Source organism: Falco punctatus, assembly GCF_963210335.1.
Source record: "Falco punctatus genome assembly, chromosome: 3".
In the NCBI taxonomy this organism is placed as follows: Eukaryota; Metazoa; Chordata; class Aves; order Falconiformes; family Falconidae; genus Falco; species Falco punctatus.
This window is the reverse complement of record NC_137582.1, coordinates 92,931,867-92,953,080: the sequence shown is the minus strand read 5'-3', so window position 1 is coordinate 92,953,080 and position 21,214 is coordinate 92,931,867. Positions and strand designations below refer to the sequence as shown.

Sequence of the window (21,214 nt, the reverse complement as noted above, 5' to 3'; positions counted from 1 at the left end):
GACCAGGTGAAGTGCTTGGGAACTTTGTAGAAGAGCTGAAGCTCTGGCTGGTGACTCAGAAACAGTGATGGGCTGGGCTGTGCTGGGCAATGTGTGCTGCCTCCTCTTTGGAGGGACTCTGGAGAGGCATGTAATCAGAAGCTTGTTTCAGTTTATAACCAAACACTTGGCGTGTTGAGGTTTGTGGGAATTGATTGCTTTGTATCCTAACTAAAAAAAAACAAAACAACAAAACAACAAACCAGCCACCCATACAACTCTTTCTACAGTAGCAGCAGAAAATCAGCATTTTGTTTAATTTTCTCTTAAGATGAAAAAACGTGTCTCTGAAATGGCAAGGTGTCTCTGAAACAAGGGGGCAGCTACCATGCTGCTCACTGTTCTGCATGAGGAATGTGTGGAAAGAGCAGTGCAAAACATCACAGCACCTTGAGATGGAGATCATGGCAAAGAAGATATGTCATACGTGTTATCTGAAGTATTACACATAATGCATAAAAGATACTGCATCTCCTGTTAAGTTCCAGGATTCATCCAAATGACAGTTCAATTTACTGCTTGCTTCTGTCTGGCAACACTTCCTGTTCTTTTTCTTCCTTGTCTCCCCAAAGCTAGTTACAATAATGTGAAATAAGCACTTTCCATCCAGTTTTGTCAGGAGTTTTAAACCCATGTTTCTAGCACCACCCTGCTGCTTTTAATCCTAATAGGATTTTTAACTGCTTTTGTCTGTGCTTTATTTCCCCAGGATCTACTAACGTTTAAAAGAAAAACTTTATTAAGTAAATGGAAGATGGATTTCAGGTATCCCTCTCTTTTGGTGAGCATGTCTGATGTTTCCTGTGCAAACAGATCTTTTGGCTTCTGTTTAGTCTTAATGAGGAAACTGCTAAGTTGCTTTAAAAGTGAGCAGCCAGCATTTTACAGAAAGTTGCCATTTTTAACTCTATAAAAGTCCTTATGCAAGTAATGGAACTACATGGTAATGAGAGTCCCTGTCTTTGAACAGGCTTTGTAGTCTTTGCTACTCGTATAAACAGTGAGAAACTGTCTTCCGTATAATTGACTTTTAATGTCTTAATTAAAAGCCATGTCTGAATATTTATCAGAATAAGAGACACTTTTGTGAACAGGTAGAGTGAATAGGATGAATGGCGGGTTTGCAAGATATCCTGAATGACTGAATGGCAACAAAGAGATGTCTGAAGCATAAATATGAAATGATTGTCAGCCTGGATGTTTCAGGTTCAGGCAGTGATGCCCAGGATTTATTTCTTTTTTCAGAGTGTACAACTTGTGAAGTACCCAGTGAATGATCTTGCAGGAGTGCACAGGCATTTGTCGTGGACTCTGGCTGCTCTGCCAAGTTGCGACTCCTCTTGCTTCTCTCTTTCTGATGGGATTTGGCTTTTACCTACCCAGGGAAGGTTCCTGGGCCCTCACCGCTCTCCCATGGGTGCTAGTACAGCACCCATTTGTAGCAGTGGGGCAGTGGCAGCTAATTGCCCATAGGACACAGGGCAAAAAAGAGGAAACTTTGTGAAGGAAATAATTTAGCTTTGTTGCAGCAAGTAGATGAGAAGGGGGAATATGAAGGGGGTCTTGATTGCCTTTCCTAGGCCTCTTTTTCTGCTTGGATTGAAACAAGTGCAGGTTTGACACTGGTAGTCTGCAGGTCAGGTTCTAGCCTTTCTGCCTGCTTTGTGTGGTTTTGGCGAAGTATTTCAGTGAGGCTGTTAAAATGGGGCATGGATTAGCTCAGTGAGGGAGTAAGAAGGATTCAGTGTTACAGCAAAGGAACAGCAGGTGGAGGGAGCAAGTCATCCTTGTAGTGTGCTACCACAGCCTCTCCTGCTCATCGGTCTCTGGGATTGTGGCATGGTATCACCGTGTAGTCTGAGAGATGGCAGTGCTGTTTTGTGTGCTGCCAGGTGGCAAGTCATCTCCTCATCACTCTGTGATCTACTTGAGGGTCAAGGATCTCTGTTCCTGCTATTCTTGTATTGCTCTGAAGGACAAGGTCCTGCCCAATATGAATAAAGTGTGAAATAACTTGATATTTCCTTTGCATTTTCATCATTGGTTATTTTAGTAGAGAAACAGTAGCAGTCAGCTTAGCCTTAGCATGTTGAGAATTAGTGATCATCACTGATGTATAGTAAATGTCCTCTAGAGATCAGAAGTCAGAAAGGAGTGAATCACCAATATCCTGCAGAGAACTGAGCTACAAGCAGCAAGGAAGAACTAAAGAAAAGAGGCCTTTCTTATAAACAGACTTTAATAAATAGTTAAGTTGCACAATCTCCTGTTGCAAATCAATAGGTAAGGAGGAGAAGGATGACAGATGGAGTATTTAGAGTGGATAGATACAAACTGTTTGGGTAAAATAGTTAACTAAGAAGTAAAATTGGGTGTAATTGAACAGCAAAGGAAAGTTGCTGAGTCTGGACTTACTGAAAGATCATTGCACTTTTTCCCAGCCAGATTTTTTTGTTGTTGTTCATTTAATTGTTTTCTCATCCTCTTCTAACTTGGCCACTTTGCATCCTTAATAAGGAAGAGAACTTGTGACCTGCGGAATGCTAAAACCCCTTAACTGTGAATATATGTGCCTACACACCTTCAGACTGGCTGCTGTGCCATCCCTCTCTCCCCAGCTGCCCATCCTCAACTCTTGTTAATTTATGGTCACTATCAAATCGTATATAAATAGGTTTTAAGAATCTCTTTTATAATATTGACCATAGCCAAGATGGAGTGAAGTCCAGATTGTCAAACATGGTGTAAACCCAAATCTCTCATTTTAAACATTGAATCCGCTTCACTATAGTCACTGCCTAGACTGACAAAAAAAAAAATAAATGTACCAGATACATGAATCGTTCTGGGAACAACGGTGTTCAAATAGTTCCAAAGGTGGCCAGCAAATTGGGAGGAGGAGGAAGAAAAACAAAAAAAGAAACCACTACTCTTCTTCCTGCGCTCTCATTTTCTTCTTCGTGTAAATGTGACTTTAAAAACACATTTGGGGATAGGATCTGAAAGTGAGCATCATGTTCTGTGACTCCTGGACAGACTAACTGAAGAAACTCAGTATTAAAAAACACTTGTATCTGTTTAGGTATGCTTTTTCCTGTCAAAGGTCTTCTATTGATGCTGAGGGTGAAGTCCACAAGTTGGCTAAATCACCTCCCAGTTGGTTAAGGGATAAACTTGTTAAATTCTGACAGTCTTCTGAACACATCAAGTTTGAATGTTGGTTAAACTGGCAGATGGTTAACTGGTGTTCGTCTGGGTGCACTGCTGTTAATAAAGACCCACAGCTGATCAATTTAAGTAAAAAGACTGTGTTTCTGCAGCCTTTTTTGATAGCCTATCCCATTTTTTATTGTTCAGATAGATTTCTTTTTATTAGCATAAGATTTTGAAGCAGATTCTGGAATTCTTTCTTTTTGAAAGAATTTCTGTGTATAACAGAAAATATTCTTTCCATGTCTGTCATTCAAACTCGGTAGCTCCAAAACACCAGGAACTTAGATTTATTAAGGCAGAAGGGGCTATAATGGGACACAAAACCAATAGATCTTACAAACATTTTTACAAGACAACTAAAATCTTCTGTCTGCATGAAATGAAATAGTAATAAGAATAATTGGAAACAGTTGGCGTTCTTCACACCTCCTGCCTACAACTTTTAGGCTTGCAACAGAAAATAAATTTTATTTAAGAAATAAGAGCAATGAGGATATCTTTGAAGGAAGCAGTAGAATTTCTCTACAAGTTTCATCAGGTGTGTGTAAAAAGGTAGAATTCTCATGTTAGGTATGATTTTTAAATGACAGTTCTGTAACTGAAATGTTAACAGATTAAATTAATGATTAAGTATTGTATAAGTCTGCATTTCAGATTATTAATTTTTCAAATGTGACTGCATATGAAACCTATTATATGTGATGTTCTAACATGACAGTTGTGTCTAAGTTAGAATGAGGAAAGTTGGGGGGGGGGGTGTTCTCTTTTTACTCAAATAAAGAAGGAACACTGATACATAAACTGCCAACATTTTAAAAATGCTTAACGTATATTGCAATTTCACCAAACAAATCTGAGACAACATGCTTTTGCCCTGGTGAAGCAAGACAAAATTATTAGATTTCTTGGCTTTTCATTCCAAACTGTTGAAGTAAACCTGCTTTTACAAAGCATTATAGAGTAGGGTTAGGCTTGGTTTTTTGGACTGGAGTTTGGGGTGGTTTTTTTTATTTTTTTTGGGGGGGGGGGTTTGTGTTTTTTTTTTAAGGGAATTACATTTTTTTCTGGTGGAAGGTTCTTCTGCCAGAATATTTTGACCAGCTCTTTTCTTGAAGGGTCTACAGGCTTTTTTACAGCCAGTCCTTTTGCAAAGTACATTTTGAAATTAGTCTTTTCTTATACTGCCCTGATTCAGATTCATGCAGACTTGAAAAGATCACAAAAAAGATGAGCTACATACTCATTTTAATTCACAGACATAACGAATTGTTAATCATAGAATCATTTAGGTTTGAAAAGACCTTTAAGATCATCAAGTCCAACCATAAACTTAACACTGCCAAGTCCACCACTAAACCATGTCCCTAAGCAGCCCATCTACATGCCTTTTAAGTACCTCCCAGGGCAGCCTGCTCCAGTGCTTGAAGACCCTTTCAGTGAAGAATTTTTCCTAATATCCAATCTAAACCTTCCCTGGCACAACTTGAGGCCATTTCCCCTTGTCCTATCACTTGTTACTTGGGAAGAGAGGCTGTCACCCACTTTGCTACAACCTCCTTTCAGGTAGTTGCAGAGAGCTATAAGGTCTACCCTCAGCCTCCTTTTCTCCAGACTAAATGACCCCAGTTCCCTCAGTTGCTCCTCACAGGATTTGTGTTCCAGGCCCTTCACCAGCTTCGTTGCCCTTCTCTGGACGTACTCAAACATCTCAATGTCTTTCATGTAGTGAGGGACCCAAAACTGACCACAGCGTTCAAGGTGTAGCCTCACCAGTGCCAAATATAGGGGGATGAGATTTGAACCATTAATAGAAATGTTGTGTTTCATACTTTGTCATGGACACAACATGTAGGGCTTTGCTTTATTCCAGAAACAGTAAAACATTAGTTTACCACTACTGGCATTTAGTGGTCTGTGTACAATTGTCTGGTATATTACTGCATAGTTTGTCATCTGGCAGCATTAAACCTCACACTTTACGTATTACATGGAGATAATGTCATGTTCTCCAAAGGTTAATTATGTTGCAGCTAAAGCAAACTTCTAAAGCAACTTTCTTGTAACTTTTAGCACCTTGCTTTTTGTTGTTGTGGTTTTGATCAGTGCAGGTACAAATATTTAATATTTTACGTGTACTGTATATGTCTTAAAAAGCAGCATATTTGTTTCTTCTCTACTCTTACACAAAAGCTAAGTAATAGGAATTTTTTTCCCCACTTACTAACAGGCAAGCACAAGCTGTTAGCATTCCAGCAGTTCACCTGCACATGACTGCAGCCACCATGCAAGTAAGCCAGAAAGATTTTGAAAAGGCTCAAGAACAGCTGAAGCTTTTGAAAAAGGATCCTGGGAATGAAACTAAGTTGAAGCTCTATGCTCTGTTTAAACAGGTAGGCTTGACTTGTTTTATTTTGTAGGGAGCATTTGTAATCTGAGGGGATGGACATGTTAAATATTTACTTAAAACAGGGGTTGTTCAAATGTATTGTGTCTTAACATTCTTCAGAGGCTCAAATTCTGTTCTTGAAATGTCAGCCCCTCAAACTCTGCCTGAATTTTGAGGGAAGCCAAACCTGTTTTACCTTACAAATCATTCTTGGACTAGAAACCATTATTCAAAGAAATAAAGCCAAATTACATCCGCTGTGATGCCTTCCATATAATATAGCATATATTAATGCAGCTCTGGAACATGGCTTATGTCTAGGAAAAAAGGTGTATGCTGCATGCTTTCTCTTAAATTTGTTGTATCTACAATTGGTCAGCTGGGCCTATAATATAACAGTGTTGACATTTGAAGGTTGATTTCTGGCATCTTTTGGTCTGTCAGTTGATCTTTCAGCCTATTCCAGGTAGTTTTACTAATTAATAATAATGAGCTTATAAATGTATTCTTTCTTTCCTGCCTCCTCCTTGAAATAGTTCTTTCTGATAGTGTACTCTTCTTGAGGAAAACTGCTCATAGAATACTTCAGGATAGCTCAGACTCTTGCAGTTCACCTGGTCCAATGCCCTTGCTTGTCGTATGTCCAACTTTATTAAATTGGTCCTATGTAATGGTTTCTTTGTTCACACAGCTGACAAGTCTTTAACTTCCTTTTTAAGTATAAAGCTTCCACAATTTTTGAGATAGGAGAACTTAACATGCATGGATGTTTTGGAAACCAGTGTCTCATATTGGTTAGGAGCTTCTGAAAGCTCAGCACCAGGTATTAGGACATGGCAGACACTGCGTACTTCATGGTATGTCTGAATACTGCCCAACTGCTAGGTGTTCTTTTTGTCTGAAAGCTGAATTCTGTATCCTAATCAGATGAATATTCCTAACAGTTGCCATCTTTTGTACTAAGACGTATGAACTTTAATCACATGTTTAACTTAAGTAAGTTTGTTTCACTCTTTTCAGGCTACTGAAGGTCCCTGCAATGCTCCAAAACCAGGTATGTTGGACTTTGTCAAGAAAGCCAAGTGGGATGCATGGAATTCTCTTGGAAATTTGTCTCAGGTGATATTACCTATAATTTCACTTAATACTTTGTAGATTACCTTGAAGTGCCTGGTCTGTAAGTGAATGGCTGGTGTCTAAACATATTACATACTAGTTGAGCAACTCTGCTTCAGACATCAAAATACTTTGCATTGTATTCTATAGTAATTTCACTGCCTCAGTGTTTGGAGATTTTTTTTGTGCTGTGTAAGCCTAGTTCTACGTTATTACTACCAGCTTGTATCAGTGTAAGAAATGTATGTGGTGACTTCCAATAAAAAGTCTGTTCCACATTCTCTTCTGTTCTGCTGTTCCCTTTAAGAAAGATGGATTGAGCTTCTCAGTTCTTACAACAAAGAACAAATCTGTGAATCCAGCATATTAGTAACTTTTAAAGGCAGCCTTTTATGCCACAGACTAAAAGACTAGAAAAAAAGTGGTTTATTGAGAGCCTCTCCTCATTCTTTCTCTCTATCTTGACATCAATACCTTTCACAACCTTGAGAGAAGTCTTTACTTCAAGTGAAGCAAACAGGAAAATTAAAGATGCAGATACATAAGCATTCATTTTTCATGCAGACTGTAGTAAGTCTGACATCACATATAGCTACTGCAGTTTCTTCAGCTCTTGTTAAATGTAGGAAACATCAGCTTTACAAACCAGCTGTGTCACTGCTGTGCTAGGCCTGCCTTCAGGAGTAGTTTGAGATCAGTCAAAGATACTACTTGAGGGGTTTTTTGCATTTTTTTCTTTTAAAAGAAAACATGCTTGCATAATGTCATGAATATAACATATTCTTGTGCTGCTTTGTGGTTTTTGGGCTGTGGTTTGGTGTCTTGTTTTGTTTGTTTTTTGAGATTGCTCTGCAGCTTCAAGACACACTTAAGGGAAAGAATCTGCTCTTGAAGTTATACTGGAGAGGAAATAGGCAATTTCACATGCTACAGATTATGCATTATAGAATTGTTCAAAGTATATTATCCTTTCAAGAAAATAGGTTGTAACAACCAAGAACTTAAAATTGTTTTAAATCACTGCTTATGATAGAAATAGGAAGATAAAATTCTTCAGGCTTTTAAACGTCATGTTTGTGCTATATGAAAGCTGGTGTCTTCAAGCAATTTTAAAATGCCGTGCACCCATTTCAGCACTCTTATTTTCAGCAACACATGTTCTAAAATAAAATATTTTGTGGGAGAAATACCAAACTGGAAAGCAGAAACAAAGGATCCATAGAAACGTGTAAATGCTGGGAATAAGACAAAAGTGTCTCTGGTAATCTTAGTGATGGGGGCACCTCTTCAGCAAAATAAATGTCATCATCGCAGCACTTTTATATTGTGGATCCATTGCTGCTGCTTTCCAGATGACTTTTAAGTATAATCTGCAATGTTTAAATACAGCAGATCTTTATTCTCACCCTAATTAGAATGCTTTCTAACTGAGGGGTTTTTTTTCTTTTGTCCTGAAGCACAGCCCCTGCCCAGTAACTGTTTTATGAATAGCATAACAAGCTGATTTTCATTTCAGCCTTTGATAATCTTCTGTGATTTCTTTTTTTTTCTTTTTTTTTTTTTCCCCTTTTGTTACAGGATAATGCCAGACAGAAATATACTGAACTAGTCTCAAGTCTGGTCTCTGCAGAATCTGCTGGCCAGAAGAAAGATGCTTCTCCAGAAGAGAGTGGACATGATGGTTATGAAACAATATTAGTTACCACTAAAAACAATATCACAAAGATAATGTTTAATCGACCTGATAGGAAGAATGCCATCAACCATAAGGTAAAAAAATTAACTTGGGAGGATTAATGATTTTTTTTTTTCTTTCCTGGGTAACCTACTAAGTTTTTAAAGATTGTTACTACAGGTTTAGTAGAACTGACCAAACCATAATGGTCTGAATTCTATGAGAGCTTAGTATCTTGACTCCAATAACAACCTAAGGAATAAATATCCAGTGCAAAATGAAACTATTCAGCTAAAATTTTACCAATTGGGATTTTCTGTATCTCTTGGTTTTTTCAAATTTAATATAGGATAATGGGATGCACTAAACTAAAATGGCAGACTGCAGGGAATGCTAGCCTTTTTTGTGGATACAAGATTTGACTGTAGTCTTATGTATAACAAAGCAAGTGTGCAGCCTACTTTGGCTCAGCACTGTTGTGTGTATGTCTTGATAGTCTTCCAGTTCCCATAGTTGTCTTCCTGATGAAGTCCATCCTTCATCATGGATGGAAACAGTGTGATCATCCTGTTTCACAACTGCAAAGGTACCAGAACAGGGACTTCACCCCACTTCTGTTAATTCTTTAATATATTATTTTTCCCAATTAAACTGCTTCTCAGGTTTTAAAATTAGCTGTTTCCAGTTAATGTTTGTTTTTTCAAAGGACCTTATTCTGTCCTTTTAGATTTGCCTTGCAAGTCTTGAGTATTTCAAGCATGTGTCTTTATGGTCAGAAATACCTCACATGTAATACTTCCTGTGGATGCAGATTTTTTTTTCCTACTTGAAAGACAGATTAACTATGGTCCTTTTAAGTTCCTTGTTGTCAGTGTGAATCTCCTTTTTATGATCTTTTGCAGCATCACATTTATACTTTGTTAATTTTCTTCTTAACGCAGATGTACAGAGAAATTATCAAAGCGCTTGAAGAAGCTGGGAAAGATGATTCTACCATAGCAGTTATTACTGGTACCACACTTCATGTGCCTGTCTTACACAATTCTATCTTAGTCTAAATACAGGTAGATAGTTTATGTCGATACTGTACTTTGGCATAATATAAAACAAGTAAGGAAATACTTTCTTCCAGTAAAGACCAAAGATTTTCCAGTGTTTGGGCAAAATTATTTCAAGGTGATGTTTCAAATGCTTTAGCAAGCTTGCTATTGCATCAAAACATCTGAGATGAGAAGATGGATGTCAGTACTCCTTTATCACTTTTGAGTAGCTGATACATCTGCTCCAGAGTATCTTCATTACTGCTTTTGAAGTTCATTGTTATGGGTTTAGTCAATTTTCTCTACCTCTGTGATGTGTTGGAACGTACTAAAACAAGGCCCTCAAATCCTGTACTAGCATGGCCAGTAGAAAGTTTACACTGCATATTTACCTATGATCATTGGGGAAAAAAAAATACTTTGTTTTTCCTGTGGCTGCCGTAGGAGAGATTTGGCCAGGCAAACTGTAGCCTGCCCTAGTTGCCAGATGTGTGCAGCTGGATGACTGCAGCAACAGTGTGAAAGGGCAGCTTAAACTCATGCTGCCTGTGAAGTCTAGCTGCTCTGAGGCCATGTCATTTGGATGATGTCTGCTGACTGAACACCACAGTGGCAAGGGCAGGCGGGAGGGACGAACCGGCTGAGTGCAGGCACTGCCTGTCTGGCCTATCCTCACTGCAGTAGGTGTGCGTTTAGGAAATCGGCCAAAGCTTGAGCTTTGCCTGGAAGCTAGGTAGTGTGGTTGCAAGGTGAATTTGGGCTTAAGCCTGTTTACTTGTTACTTCTGAGGTATTTCCATACATAATCGGCAACGTGGCTTCACTAAGGGCAAATCATGCCTGACAAATTTGGTGGCCTTCTACAAGGGGGTTCAGCATTGGTGGATAAGGGAAGAGTGACTGGTGTCATCTACCTGGACTTGTGCAAAGCTTTTGATGCTGTCCTGCATGAGATCCTTGTCTCTAAACTGGAGAGACATGGGTTTGGTGGATGGACCATTTAGTGGATAAGGCACTGGGCTGAGTGGTCACACTCAAAAGAGTTGTGGTCAACAGCTCAATGTCCAAGTAGAGACTGGTGACAAGTGGTGTCCCTTAGTGGTCTGTGCTGGGACCAGTGCTGTTCAGCATCTTTGTCGGCAACATGGACAGTGGGATCATGCACACACTCAGCAAGTCTAGTGACAACACCAAGCTGTGTGGTGTGGTCGACACACTGAAGGGAAGGAGCACCATCCAGAGGGGCATTGACAGGCTTGAGAGGTGGGCCTGAGCAAACCTCATGAAGTTCAATGAGGCCAAGTGCAAGGTCCTGCATGTGGGTCAGGGCAATCCCAAGCACAAATACAGGCTGGATGGAACAGTGGATTGGATGCAGCCCTGAAGAGAAAAACTTGGGGTTGTAGGTTGATGAGAAGCTCAACATGATGCAGCTATGTGCACTCACAGCCCAGAAAGCCAACCGTACCTTGGGCTGCATCAAAAGAAGCATGAGCAGCAGATCTAGGGAGGTGATTCCCACCCTCTACCCAGCTCTCATGTGGCCCCACCTAGCAAAAATACTGTGTTCACCTCTGGGGCCCCCAGCATAAGAAGGATGTGGACCTGTTGGAACAAGTCCAGAGGAGGGCCACAAAGATCATCAGAGGGCTGGAGCCTCCTATGAAGACAGGCTGAGAGAAGTTGGCGTTGAGAGTTGTTCAGCCTGGAAAAAAATGGGCTCAAGGGGGCCTACAAGAAAGCTGGAGAGGGACTTTTTGCAAGGGCATGTAGTGGTAGGATGGGGGGGAATGGCTTTAAGATGAAAGAGGGTAGATTTAGATTAGATATAAGGAAGAAATTCTTTACTGTGAGGGTGGTAAGACACTGGAACAGGTTGCCTGGAAAAGTTGTGGATGGCCCATCTCTGGAAGTGTTCAAGGCCAGGCTGGATGGGGCTCTGGGCAACCTGGTCTAGTGGAAGGTGTCCCTGCCCATGGCAGGGAGTTTAGATGATCTTTGAGGTCCCTTCCAACCCAAACCATTCTATGATATTCTTCTCTACTGTTGTCTTTACCAGCACTATATATTCCCAGGATGCTGAACTTCTTTTCAATAGTAATGACTAGGCACATCAGCCCTTACAAAATGAGAAGGGTAGCTGACACAACTGGAAAGACTAGCACGTGTATAGCTAGGAGTAAATAGCAAACACCCCTGCACAAACCTTTCTGTTCCATTTTACGTAGTTAGAGCACTGCAATGTAAAGTAACAGACGTGCTAACCAGTGAAAGATTCTATCCTGTGAATGTCCTCACGGAACACAGGATGATTTAGGCAATTAAATTGTGCAGTCTAGCTTTTAAATACAGCTTGCTTCTTTGGTGATGCCTCAAACTGACTTATACCTTCACTAACAGATTATCTTCTTACTGAAGAATCTGTCTTTCAGTACAATGATTTTAATGCAGTAATGCAGTGCTGTCAGTCTTATCCTTAGAACGCTGTGACTTTCCCTTAATTGGTCATAAAACATGTGAAACTTCTACCACATATTAAATAGGCTATTCTGTCTACTTTTGATTCCTTCATCAGCTTGAAGTGGGATGAAGGGACATGCGTAAACTTAAATTTCCATTTTCTTGTTTAAAAAGTTTCTCACGTCTTACTGTGTGAATGATTGTGAATTAACAGGGGAAAAAAACTTGAGCAAGTATGCAGGGAAAGAAATAAAATAAATGTTTTTCCATCTGACACTGTTACAGAAAAAAAGAAAACTATTGCCCCCCCAGTCTTTCAGATTTAGCATTCTTTGGCTTTTTACCCGTTGTTTTTCAGCAAATTGTCAGTCAAACCTTATTTTTAAATTGTAGATGTCCTTTAAGGTAGTGTGTATACTTTGAGACAATCTCTCTAATTACTTAGTAATGTTAGACACTTAGAATGAAATTCTTTTGTAAACGTAGTAAGTGGAAGTTTATCTTCTCTTACCTACTCAGAAATAATTGGTGCATTTATTCATATGTGTTCTCTGCAGGAAATGGAGACTACTATAGTAGTGGAAATGATCTGAATAATTTTACTAATATCCAGCCCGGTGAAATGGAGAAGATGGCAAAAGATGGAGCAGTATTACTCAAGTAGAACATCTTGGTTTCATATATGCATAAGTTACTGTAACGGGTAAAATAGAGTTTGCAGGCATTGTTAGAAAACATGATGTCAGGGGCCTAGTTATGCTATGATACATTCATTTAGATGACTGTTTAAGGGCTCACCATATGCATAAACACAAAGATCATGTGGGAGAAGTAGTATTAATTGTATGAAATAAATGAGGAATTGAGTTGAATATTAGAAATCTTTTTAAGTACGGTGATGTTAAAGACTAGACTTTATTTTTGAGTCCCCAAAGTACTTGCAGATATAATGACAAAAATGTGATTTTGACTATATAGATTGTTAACTGCAATGAAAAGTTTGTGGGTTTTTTGATGTCTGACAGTGTCTACACTAGCAGGACATGCCAAAATGCCTCCCCTGTCAGACTTCTTTGAATAGGTCTAGGTGTAATGAACTTGTTCAAAATTGCCCAGGAGTTCTGAGGTCTTGGTTCCATCTTTGAGTCTGAATCTACCTAATTTATTTTCTAAAGTCAGGGAGCTCAAGGGCATCATCTGACACAGGTGCTGAAATGTGGGGGTTTTGGGACAAACGATGTGTTTCTTTTTTCCCCTACTTAGGCTGATTTTTTTGGTCTTATTTCTGTATGTGATGATTACATCTGAGAGATGCTTGCAGGTTGGATTGCTTCCTCAAGCACCTGCAATTGATGGAAAAACTAAAATACAGAGAAAATCAGACAATGATTTTGATTTATATTTTAAAGATCAACTGCAAGTACTCAGTTTTGCAGCTTTTACTTAGGCAAGCTGTCTGTAGATCACAGTTGCCCCTACAAAGTGATAATGATGCAGTCCGAATCTGTTGTGATGATGTTAGTCAGTGGTATGTGGCAAGCATTCCAGCCTGCAGGGTTTTGTAGAGTGTTCAATAGTCTCGCGTGTACTTTATGTCTTGCTCTTGGGAGAAGACTATATTTGCTGTGCTGTTACTATTACACAAGCACAGTGCTTCATTACAACTGGTACGCAGAGATGCCAAAGACGTGGAATTTGCTTTTGAAAACTGTTGTATTTTGAGAATGCGTTTTGCACTTCTTGGATGGAGAAGTAGCTGTTAAATGAAACAAAATGCTATTTCTCAAGCCCATGCAGAACAGCACTAGGGAGTTCTGTGTTGTGGTAGCATCACAATTTTGCTGCCTGCTGGGGCTTCACTGCAGAACAGAATCTGTGAAGGGAATGAATATCCCATGGGTGGAGTTGGGATGGATGTATAGGCAGATGGCTAGACAGGGCTAATGACTGTTCTTAGTGAGCTGTATTGAGTAACTGGAGCTGAAGAAGAAAGCATTTTTATAACCTGATTGCAGGAATTAGGAAAGCTATGCTGACATGTACCTGTTTGGTTCTTAGTTGGTAAGGAAATGCAGGTATTTCAACTAGTTCTTACTTTCTTTGTCAGAATTTATTTGGGGAAAGGGTTAAAAACATGTTACTTATCTAGCTCATGGGTTTTGTTAGAGTACCTAATCACATGTTTTGAAAGTTGTTTATATTTGATGAAAAGGATTGAGGTGTGCGTCTTACATTCTGGTTTTCCTTCTCTCTAGAGAGTTCGTGGGTCATTTTATTGACTTTCCTAAACCACTGATAGCAGTGGTAAATGGCCCAGCTATTGGAATCTGTGTGACAGTCCTTGGATTGTGTGACATTGTCTATGCTTCTGACAGGGTAAGTAGATTACATAGCTGACCCCAAGGCAGTCTTTAAGCCTCTTTTTATGGGAAATACTTGTTTTGAGGTGATACGACCTAGGGAAGAACACACAAGTGTAAAGGCTTTTTATATCATGTCAAGGAACATCTATAAATTACCAGCACAGGGCTGCATCAGCCAGTGGTTCCTGCTGCTGTTATCAAGTTACTGACTCTAGTTTTGAAAGTCTTTACTGTATCAGTAGGTACAGTAAAGAGTAGCTGATGTGAGATGATAGTTGTCAGGCCCCTTTCAGGTGCGTGGTGTGAAGGGCAGCAAAAGATTATTATGGGATGGAAGTGCAGTAACTGGCATTTTATCTAATCTGTGTTCCAAGGTAACTTTGGAAAAGCTTTGGTTTGTTCAACTTAAGATTCCTTTTAAGGTAACTTGCCAAATATGTAACCAAAAGCTGTATTAAGGCATAGCACAGAATCCCATTATATGGGTTATTTTTTTATGTTAAGGTTATTAACAGATATGGAACTTAACCCAAGGTCTTAATTAATTTTAGGCAAGCTTTTGCTTGCGGAAGTGTCTTTGAGTGTACTTTGACTCCTGCTTCAGCATTGTGTCAGATTTTTTTTCTCAAAGTTCCAGCTGACTTATATTTGTCACCATGAGACTTAGGAAAATGGAGATACCAGGGACCAGCTCCTTCTGCTTGCTTCATTACAGGATCAGCTAGGACGGTGTCACTCCTGACATACGCTTGTATAGTGTGCATGATTTATTCTGTCTATTGCAGTCCCTAGATTTCTCTTTTACTAGAAAATTGTTGGGTTCTCCCTCTTCCTCCCCTCCCATCAGATCTTTTTTTTTGCTGCAGGGTAAACTGTTTCTTGTTCCTGAATTTAGAGAGCAGACTACGTTTATCTTCTCTTTCAATAGCCATAAGTGTGCTTAGCCACCAGTGTACTTGGACTGTTAGATATATCTCGGGTTTACATCCACTCTCTCAATATTTTCATTTTTTGAGCTAAACAGCTGCAATTCATTCAGTTTTTTCCTCATGTGGCCTGCAGTCACATTCCTCTGGACTCCCTCCAGTTGTTCTGTGTCTCTTTAAGCATAGTTGTGCAAACTGGGCACATCACTCCAGCTCATGTCTTACTGATGCAAAGTGAAGCAGAAGAACTACTCCACATTCTGCAGGCAGTTTTTCAGTTTTGACATCCCCCAGTGTTATTTGATTTGCGTACTTGTGATCTGCTATAACACCTGGATCCTTTAATGTAGAGTTGCAAGTTAAATGGTGGTTCCTATCATATATAGTGTGCTGTATACAGTTATTCCTGCCAAACTTTAACGTGTCCATATTAAATAGTATCATCTTACTCCTACCTCTTCATTTTGTTAAGACTATTTTGAATTCTAATCACTTGCATTTCAGCATAATACCTGCTTACAGCCATAAGTAGTATAGATTAAATTGAAGTTTAATCCAAATAAGTGGTAAAAGTTTTGTCCTGTTAATATTATCCTTCTTCCTTGAATGGTTTGTTTGGAATTCAAACTTGAACTTCCTTTTACCAGTGATATACATAATCATTGGTAAATGCATCTTATTTTTGCCTTGTATTTCTATTTTTTTTTATCTCTGCATGCTTATATTGGTTTCATACTTAGTTGTCTGATGCAGTTTTCACTTTCTGTGTACTTGTGTTTAAAGCCAGTGATGAGCTCATGACATAGCTGAGCCAGCCTGTTGGTACCTTCCTACCTGCACTGGGAAAGCTTTTGCTTGTGCCCTTGGTAACAGTTCTTTGAGGATTTCTGTAGTGTCTAACTTGGACTAACCCAAGTGAAAGCTTCATGAAAACTTTCCTATTAACTTCAAGTTTATTGAAGCCTTCTCAAAGGTGATTGTTCTTTGTTCTTTCCAGGTTTGTGAATTCCCATACAATAGGGTCATTCTCATCCAAATTACCACTTAATTTCACAGTTCTTCAGTAGTTTGATTGGAGTGCCTTAGGTATTGACTGCCTAGCCTAGAAGTGGCCAGCTTTGCTATGTCCAAGATCTGGTTTTATTCTCAGCCAGGTATTTCCAGAGCAGATAATTATCAACCACATTTATGGGATGCTGCACAGCCCAGTCTGACAACAGATCAGCGTTTTGGGCAGTCAGTTAACATGGCCTTTTGCACTGGATTTTGCTCCAGTTCATGAGGCACTAGTTCATACCCCTGGTATAGTTAATCTCCCCTTGCTTAAGCATGACCAATACTAGCCTGTGTCTTGGCAGATGTTGAATCTTTTCTTACAATTATATGTCACTTCCTTGTTAGGAAGTCTGTTGATCTGTCTTACTGTATGGTCATCTGTAGTACAGTAATAGATGATTACCTTCTGTTACAATGAAAGGTTCACTGCCAACTTTTTTACTCTGTGTATCAGTTCATATTTTTCAATGGAAATAAAAGCAAGCATTTTATCTTCCTTGCTCAAAGTTGATGTGAGCTGTCAAACATAAAATTCTGTAGCTGAGTTCTAACTTGTAGTTAGGGTATTGTTTTGTATGATCTCATGATGCATTTCTGCCACAGGTTCTTTTTATATTTGCATAAAATCTGAGGAAAGATTCAGTGACTTGATTTTTTTCAGGAGTAGAATAAACTTAGTGTGCCTTCAGAAAGCAAAATGTTCTTTACCTCTTAAGTGCTTTGGGCTATGTATTTAATAACTTCTAGGGCAGATGTGTATGAACATCTCTTCTGTAAAGATTATGCGCATGCAAATTAGTTTCTTTTAAGCATTGTTTTCAGATAAGGCAACTTCATCAATGGGCTTGTTACAATAAGGGAATTGAATTATACAAAGTCAGCTCTTGGGTACATTAAGAGGTTGAAGCAATGTTTACTGGGTGATGGTTAAAGCCTATTATGGCAACAGTTCAGAGGTATTTCTGGTGAACTCTTTCACAGTAGAAGCTTTGAAATGAAAATTAAATCCTAATAATTTAGTCCTGTGCTCTGTTGTGAGTTTTGCTTTGTTTTGTTGTTCTGGTTTTTTTTTTTCCAGGCTACATTTCACAGCCCATTTAGTCAACTTGGACAGAGCCCAGAAGGATGTTCCTCTTACCTGTTTCCAAAAATCATGGGCTCAGCCAAGGTAAGAATGTCTGCACTGTATATGGAATTATCTCACCTTTGTGTGTTGGTATCCTGCAACTGTAAGTGGAGTCACAGCAAGAGGTCCTCAGGGAGAGCTCCTGTTTATGTCTTTTGAACCAAAGATCAAGAAATGTAATGACAGAACCAGCACAGGCACCATCACAGAGTAGTCACCACTTTTGAAGCTATACTGTGATACTGATGCAGGAAGTTTTTTTTCTCATGGCTTCCTCCACCTTCTCAAGACAATTTCCATATGGTGAAAGGTTGTATCTTTCCTCCAGCAACGGGAGGGTATCGTGTAAAGAAGGATTAAAAAGAACAGAAAATAAGAGCATTCACAAGAAATGTCTTGGTAGGCTGCCTTTATCAGGCTTCTTTTGGTATCCCACAGAAAAAATCTGGATAGCTTCAAGTGCTTATCTGGTATCATTGCCTGCATTATATAATGTATTTTTGTTGAGCAGGGTTTAAATCTGTATGGAATAGAGAACTGCCTTATAAACATCCAGGTATCAAGGACAGTCTGTTCAGTGAGATACAGCCTACCAGTGCACGTTCTAGAAATCTTGGAGTCACTGCAGGAAGTGAACAAACAAATTTATGATGAGGTAATGTCAGGTGAACCTTTGAGCTCTGCTCAGAAAGACATGTAGACTCTGGGTGAACAATAGGAGCTGGAGACCAGTCACTGGTGGTGTAGCCCAGGGGTTGATACTGGGTCTAATTCTTATTTAACTTCTTCATTATGACCCAGATGATGGGACTGAGTACACCCTCAGCAGATGATACAAAACTGAGAGGAACTGCTGATACACCAGATGCGTTGCCGTAGGGACCTGGACAGGCTGGGGTATTGGGGAATCTCAGCAAAAGAAAAGTCAGGGTCCTGTGCCTCAGAAGAAATAATCCCACACACCAGTGTATGTGGGGTCTTACTGGCTGGAAAACAGCTTTGCAGAGAAGGACTGGTGTATCCTGGTGGACAAGTTGCCCGTGAGCCAGCAACACCACCCTGCAGCAAAGAAGGCTGGTGGTATCCTCGGTTGCGTTAGATCGAGTGTTGACAGCAGGTTGAGGGAGGTGTTTCTTCCCCTCCAGTTGACACTGGTGAGACCACAGCTAGTGTGCCGCGTTTGGGTCTGGGCTCTGGCTACGAGAGAGAGACGGACATGCCAGAGCAGGCGCAGCAAAGAGCCACAAAGATGATTAAGGCACAAGAGCATATTAGATATGTGAGGAGAGACTGAAAGAGCCTGGACTGTTTCTCCTGGAGCAGAGATGACTTGGGGGAATCTTATCAATGTTTTTAAATACTTGATGGGATGGGAGGGTGTAAAGAAGATTGAGACAGATTCTTGTTAGCGGTGCCCTGTGACAGGACAAGAGGAAAGGGGTACACATTAAAACACAGAAAATTCCATCTGCAGGTAAAAAACTAATTTTATAGCGAGGGTGGTGAAACACGGGAACAAATTGTGGAGAGATGCTGTGAAGTCTTCGTTCTTGGAGAAGTGTCTTATCCTTGGAGATACTCAAAACCCTGCAGGACAGAGTCCTGGGCAGCCTGCTCCAGCTGACCCTGCTTGAGCAGGTGGTTTGAACTAGGCAGTATCTGGAGATCCCTTCAGAGGGCAGACATTAATGAGCAAGAGAGTAAAATAAATGTGATTTGGAAGCTTGTACGTTTCCTGTCAGATTACTCAATTCTTGTCTTGTTGAATTACACTTCCTGCTTTCCTTTATATAGGCAAATGAGATTTTGCTTTTCAATAAAAAGCTGACTGCCGCAGAAGCCTGTGCCCAGGGACTTGTGACTGAAGTCTTCCCCGACAGCACTTTTCAGAAGGAAGTTTGGGCAAAACTAGAAGCTTATGCAAGCCTTCCTAAAAATGTCAGTATTTTAAATTTTTCTTCACCTTGTAAGTCTGTAGCATTCCCAGTCCTGCCAAAGGTATCCTGATATTTGGTCCTTAATTGAAATAACAAGGCTCAATGTATTTTCCTTCAAGCACAGATCTGTCCCCCTGCTGCTGGGAAACGGATACATCTCTTCTGCTTTGGCTGAATCTGAGACAGTGCAGAGACTCAAAGGCCAAAAAGCCTTAAAAACTTAACTAATCCACCTGCAGTCTCCGTGTGCGTGCCTTGGATGCCTTCTCTTAGACTTTTGTTTTGGCAGTAGTTTAGGTTGAAGAGCCTTACCACTGTTTCTACAGTATTAATTGTACTGTATGCACTGTGGGAGCGCAAGATGACGCTGGGTGGCTTTACTTTTTGCTGAATTCAGTCATCCTGCTCACTAGTTTAGGTTTTGCAAAACTGCTTGAGTCACGATGGTGTTATGTTCCATTAGACAAGAGGAGACACTTGTGCCAACTGCTGATAATGGAGGTTGCATTTGGCACTGCAAACAGTTGAACAGGTTTTGCTTCTTATGTCTATCTACTTTGATTATGAGCACTTAGTGGACTGCTGTTTTGCTTCCCATGAACCTCCTCCACCTTATTAGCAGTCAGTAATTAATTACTTCCACCAAAAAAGTTGACTAAAAGCTAAAATGGTAATACAACTGTTAGAATTCCAATGTGTTTATTGTGCTGTTTTCTGAAACATTAAATCAAGGTATAGAAGACATAACTTACTAATGTTCCTCTTTCTCCTCCAGTCCTTGGCGGTGTCAAAGCAACTCTTACGAAGTGTGGAAAAGGAGAAACTCCATGCAGTGAATAGTAAGGAGTGTGAAGTCCTGAAGGAGAGGTGGTTATCTGATGAATGTGTAAATGCTATTGTCAGCTTCTTTCAGAAGAAATCAAAACTCTAATCTTCACCAGTAGAATAATTCACCTTCTGGCAACAGCTTAACCTACTCTTATTGCTAATAAACTTTCTCTTGAAATAATTGTTCTTATACCTTTTGATGTGGTATATTTTTGTCCTGAGTACTGAGTTAAAACTGGTTCATAAAATTAATACAATATTATGTGCCTTGGATCCATTACGGATATTAGGTTGGGGAAAGAAGTTTCATTATTCTGTAAACAGCAGTGGTGTTTCTGAATAATACTAAAGCAGACTGTCTCCCAAAAGAAGCAACGGATTCAATAGTACTCCAATAAATATCTTATGATTCTTTTTATTAATCTGTGGGGAAAGAAATACTGTACTAATGAAAAAATAAATCGAGGTATTTAATGACTGTTGTGCTGATTCTTGCTCCTTCTGTTAAACATCCTTAGTGAGAGGGGAAGTAGTTCCTGGAGGTGTGTTAACACAATAGTCTTACAAAAAATACTCACTTGACTAACTGGAAGATTCTCAGATGTTTGTTGTGAGCTTTATGATTCTAATCTTAAATATATGTTTCCATGAATTGCTTGTATTGCACTTTTTATGTGAAAAACCCTATTATAGTAGTATGACCTTTTTAGCCATTTTGGAGCTAAATTAACAAATTATTTTTAACAGAAAAATTCTTCACTGTTTGTGGCTGTCTTTGGGTAGAGCGTGTGTACCAGCCACTACAGAGGGCAGGGTCAGGCTGCTGGAGGTAGGTAGGCATTTACCTCGTGCCAGTGAAAGGAGATCACGGAGAAGCCAAAGCTACTTGTCAAGAAAAGCCTGTCACTGACAAGGTGCTCAATGTTGTAAAGAAAATAAATAATTGTTAATTTCAGTGCTTTAGACTAGTCTCAAGAGCATTGACAGTGAGAAACACCAAAGGCCCTGGCACTGCATGCCATAGCAGGGGTGCAGCGGGTGCCGGTGGGC

General features: G+C 39.7%; 1 protein-coding gene across 3 annotated transcripts in view; it reads left to right on the top strand.

Moving 5' to 3' along the window:
• The window catches only part of ECI2 (enoyl-CoA delta isomerase 2), a 34,483-nt gene extending 13,841 nt beyond the window's left edge, over positions 1–20,642 (top strand). The window contains exons 2-11 of one of the 3 annotated variants that reach the window (XM_080379925.1): positions 749–804; positions 5,480–5,642; positions 6,659–6,757; positions 8,333–8,524; positions 9,371–9,440; positions 12,486–12,588; positions 14,184–14,304; positions 17,352–17,441; positions 19,194–19,337; positions 20,112–20,642. In XM_080379925.1, coding sequence (XP_080236051.1) covers positions 794–804; positions 5,480–5,642; positions 6,659–6,757; positions 8,333–8,524; positions 9,371–9,440; positions 12,486–12,588; positions 14,184–14,304; positions 17,352–17,441; positions 19,194–19,337; positions 20,112–20,267 — 1,149 coding nt within the window. In that variant the 5' untranslated portion in view covers positions 749–793 and the 3' untranslated portion in view covers positions 20,268–20,642. Of the gene's footprint in view, positions 1–748; positions 821–5,479; positions 5,643–6,658; positions 6,758–8,332; positions 8,525–9,370; positions 9,441–12,485; positions 12,589–14,183; positions 14,305–17,351; positions 17,442–19,193; positions 19,338–20,111 lie in introns of those variants that run through there. The other 2 variants (XM_080379926.1, XM_080379924.1) reach the window with 2 other exon arrangements.
• The last annotated feature ends 572 nt before the right edge of the window (positions 20,643–21,214 follow it).